The sequence below is a fragment of the Clupea harengus genome, chromosome 10, assembly GCF_900700415.2.
Source record: "Clupea harengus chromosome 10, Ch_v2.0.2, whole genome shotgun sequence".
Lineage (NCBI taxonomy): Eukaryota > Metazoa > Chordata > Actinopteri > Clupeiformes > Clupeidae > Clupea > Clupea harengus.
Window position 1 is genome coordinate 7,333,478 of NC_045161.1, and position 4,007 is coordinate 7,337,484.

Sequence of the window (4,007 nt, forward strand, 5' to 3'; positions counted from 1 at the left end):
AAATCGACAGTGAAGAAGTACTAAAACAATTTGATGCAACTGGCAGAAGGGCAATGCGTTTAGGCTGTAACCCATTATTTGCGCGCGTGTGTGAATGTGCGTGCGTTTCTCTTGCCTTTTATCTTTCACCTTTGAATAATGTAACTTATAAACACATCGGCCCGGCAGAAACAAACAACCCAAGAGGCAACACGCATTTCTGGACCGATGAACAGACGCGATTCATGCTCAATCAACTGTTGTTGTTATTGGTAGTGGTGAAGAGGTCAAGCGGAAAGGGCTGTATCACCACTAGTTGTAATGAAAACAGCGCCACCTATCGTATCGGATATGACATGCTTTCGGCCAATGATTCGATTTATTCACTGCCATGTATATTGGGATAATAGCACTTGCCCCAAAAGATAGCATAGTCCGACTAAGCAAAGATTCGAATTATACCATCATGTAAACACACTGAGTGCTTATACATTTTGGAAAATGCTTTTAATGATAAAGATGGGTGGCTCTTAAAAGAGCCTTTGGTTTTTGTGGGACAGGTTACGCTGGTGGCTGCCAGGTTAAAGCACCCTCTGCGTTAAAATAGGCAGAGAATGTCTCTCTGACGCGGATAGCAGCTCTGGCGGCGTTGTTGCTACCCACACGATCTGCATCCATGAGACCTGCTGATCCCTCCACCTGCCCAGACGTGTTAGGCTCTATGGTGGTCCTCCTCGGTCCTGTCATCCTCAGGTAGTTGTGGAGGATGCAGGTGGCCTTGACACAGTCCTCTGCTTTTGCTGCTTTGACTGAATTGACCCTCCTATACATCCTCCACTAGTTTCATCCTCCAAAGGCGCACTCCACTACCAGCCTGGCACGGCTTAGCCGGTAATTAAATGCTCGCCTGCCTGTGGCGAGGTTCGTGCCAGGGAAGGGTCGCATGAGGTTGCAGCGCAGTGGGAAGGCCTCATCCGCCACAAAGACATATGGCATCGGGCCCCTGTCTTCTGCACCAGGAATGACGCGGTCTTCTGGCAGGTCCAACGTGCCATCCCTCAGGGCCTGACCGAAAGGGGAGTTGGACAGAGTTCCGCCATCACTGTTCCGCCCATAACCACCCACATCCACCATCCGGAAAACGAGATTTGCGTCCACAACCGCAAGCAACCTGATGGAGAATGTGTGCTTGTAGTTGTAGTACAGCGATCCGGAGTTGGAGGGAGCCTGGACGACGACGTGCTTCCCGTCAATGGATCCCACACAATTCGGAAAATTCCACTCTTGGAGGAATCTATCAGCAATGGCACGCCAGTCGTCCTTCTTTGGCACAGGCATGAACTCATCTACCAAGCAGTCCCAGATGACCTTGCACACCTCGCCAACAATTCTGGCTACTGTGCAGTGCCCCACACGGTAACTGAAACTGATGGTTCTAAAGGAATCACCAGTGGCAAGGTATCTGTAAAAAACAAAGAAACAAAAAATATAATTCAACAATAGCTGTTCGAGGACATATGTTTTATAGTTATAAGCTAATTGAAAATGTATACTTTAGCCTACATGCAATGCCCTGTATAATACATAATCCTAATACAAAATGCTATGCTAAATAAGCTTGCATACCACGCCGCTGTATGTCATAAAATGCCGTGCATGAACAGAAAAACTTTTACTCAGAAAAAAGTATGTGAGCGTTCTGCCGGTCCGATAGCTTCACGCATCACGGTGTCTTGCCTGGTGATCCCGGGACCTACTCGTGAGAGCAAATCATCAAACTGCTCAACTGAGAGCCTGAAATACCGCTGGAACTGGTAGTTGTCTAAGCGCAACTCCTGTACCAAGCGATGGAACTCGCCATGGGTCCGGCGCAATCGATGGATGGGGTGGACCCAATGAATGCGCTGCCGCTGCTGCTGCTGCCGTCTTCTCCGAAGGACAAGTATGAGAGCCAAGGTATCTCGATCGTCTTGATCCATGTTGAATGCAATGAAAATCTTGCTTTTGCGAACCCCTATTTATTAGGGTGACCAGACGTCCTCTTTTGCCCGGACATGTCCTCTTTTCGAGACCTAAAAAATGCGTCCGGCAGGGATTCCAAAATTGTCCGGGATTTTGCCTCGTCGGGTATTTGTGTTTCTCTGGGTCTTTCACAAACGAGTTATTACGTCCTTACAAGTTTTGAAAAGGGTATCTCGCTTACATTCCACCTGTTTGCGCGAGCTCTGACTGTAGAGAGAACTGTCATTGGTCGACCGCCTTCCCAGTGTTGCCAGATATGATAATTATCCTCCAAATACGATCATTTTGAGCCTTTGATATGATACGCCATTTACAATCTGGCAGCACTGAGCACCTTGCCGCCCCCACTAGTTGCATCGCTTACAATAGTACATGACATCTGCATGTGAAAAATATGTCAAAACTTCGTCGCGGGGGAGGGGGCGGGGTCATCTGAATATGAAAAAGATGTCCAAAAACTCTGTCACGACGAAGGGGGCGGGGTCACGCGACGAAGTGTCCTCTTTTTCACAAACTCAAATCTGGTCACCCTATATTTATATACCACCTGTGTTTTCAAAATAACACTCGAAAACAGGCGCCAAATAGCCAAATATAACCCTAAAACAAGCGCCAAATAGCCTCACATTGGTGCATTTCGCCTCTGATATGTGGGAATCCTGATTAAACTGTCTGATATATATGAATCAGATAGAATAAATTAACAAATTATAAATTTAATTAATCAGCCCATGACTGACTGCCGCAACATCTATCATTATTTTTTGGGGAGTTCACAAGCTAATGTGCAACATTAGCGCAGCACTGCAACCGAACTTGCTACTTGAACTTTGCTACAGCCAAACGTGATTTTCCTGACCACGCCCCCCATGCGACTTTACGCATAGCGATTTAACGCATGTCATTTGTGCCGTGGACACCCACCGTCACAACGTGCTTCCCGTCGATGGAACCTACACAATTTGGGAAATCCCACTTGTGGAGGAACCCATCAGCAATGGCACGCCAGTCATCCTTGCGTGGCACAGGCATGAACTCCGCAACCAGGCAGTCCCAGATGACCACACACACCCCAACGACGATGCTGGCTACAGTGGAGAGCCCCCCAGTGGCAAGGTATCTGTAATAAAACAAACAAACAAAAAAATGAAAATCAATACAAATTCAACAATCGCCGTTTAAGTAGGTTCACTTATTATAGTCTAATTGAAAATGTATGCTTTAGCCTACATGCAATGCTCTGTAGTATAAACCCTGTACCAAATTGCATCAAAAACGTTTTAATAAATGACATGCTCCTAATACAAAATGGAATTGGTAGATAAGCTTGCAAACTATGTCGCAGTATATCATAAAATGCCGTGCGTTAACAGAAAAACTAAACTCACCGAAGGCAAATGGCGAGACGTTCTGCCGGTCCAATCGATCTGCGCAGCCTGGTATCCTCCTTGGTGATCCGGGGGCCAACTTGCGAGAGCAGATCATCGAACTGCTCAATATTGAGCCTAAAATAGCGCTGGAACAGATAGCTGTCCAGACGCAACTCCTGCACCAAACGATGGTACTCGCCATGGGTCTGGCGCGCTTGGTGGATCGGGTGGACCCAGTGCCTGTGCTGCCGTCTTGTCCGGTCCAGAAGAATGAAGAGAGCCACAGTCGTGAGAGCTTGCTGATGCATGATGAATCCAAGTGATGTACATCTCGCTTTGCAAACCCATATTTATACAAAACCTGCGTTCCAAAATAAAACTCAAAAAAAGCGCCAAGTAGCCTCATTGGTGCGTTTTGCCTCTGATATGTGTGATATCGTGATTTAACTGGCTGATATAAATGAATCCGATAAAACTATTTAATAAAGGAATGTATTTAATGGATAAGTAAATGAATCAGAGCATGAGTGACAGCCGCAACATCTATCATATTTTCCTGACTTCACAAACTAATCTGCTATATTACCGCTGCACTGCAACCGAACTTGCTACTTGACACTTGCTACAGCCAAACTA

At 46.4% G+C, this 4,007-nt stretch overlaps 1 protein-coding gene across 1 annotated transcript; it reads right to left on the reverse strand.

Annotated features, from left to right (window-relative positions):
- Positions 1 to 822: 822 nt before the first annotated feature.
- LOC122133232 lies at positions 823 to 1,958 on the reverse strand. The gene is made up of 2 exons (XM_042708976.1): positions 1,737 to 1,958; positions 823 to 1,482 (listed from the first exon to the last, which is right to left on the reverse strand). The coding sequence occupies exons 1-2, from the start codon at positions 1,956 to 1,958 to the stop codon at positions 823 to 825; spliced, it is 882 nt and encodes a 293-aa protein (XP_042564910.1).
- Positions 1,959 to 4,007: the final 2,049 nt, after the last annotated feature.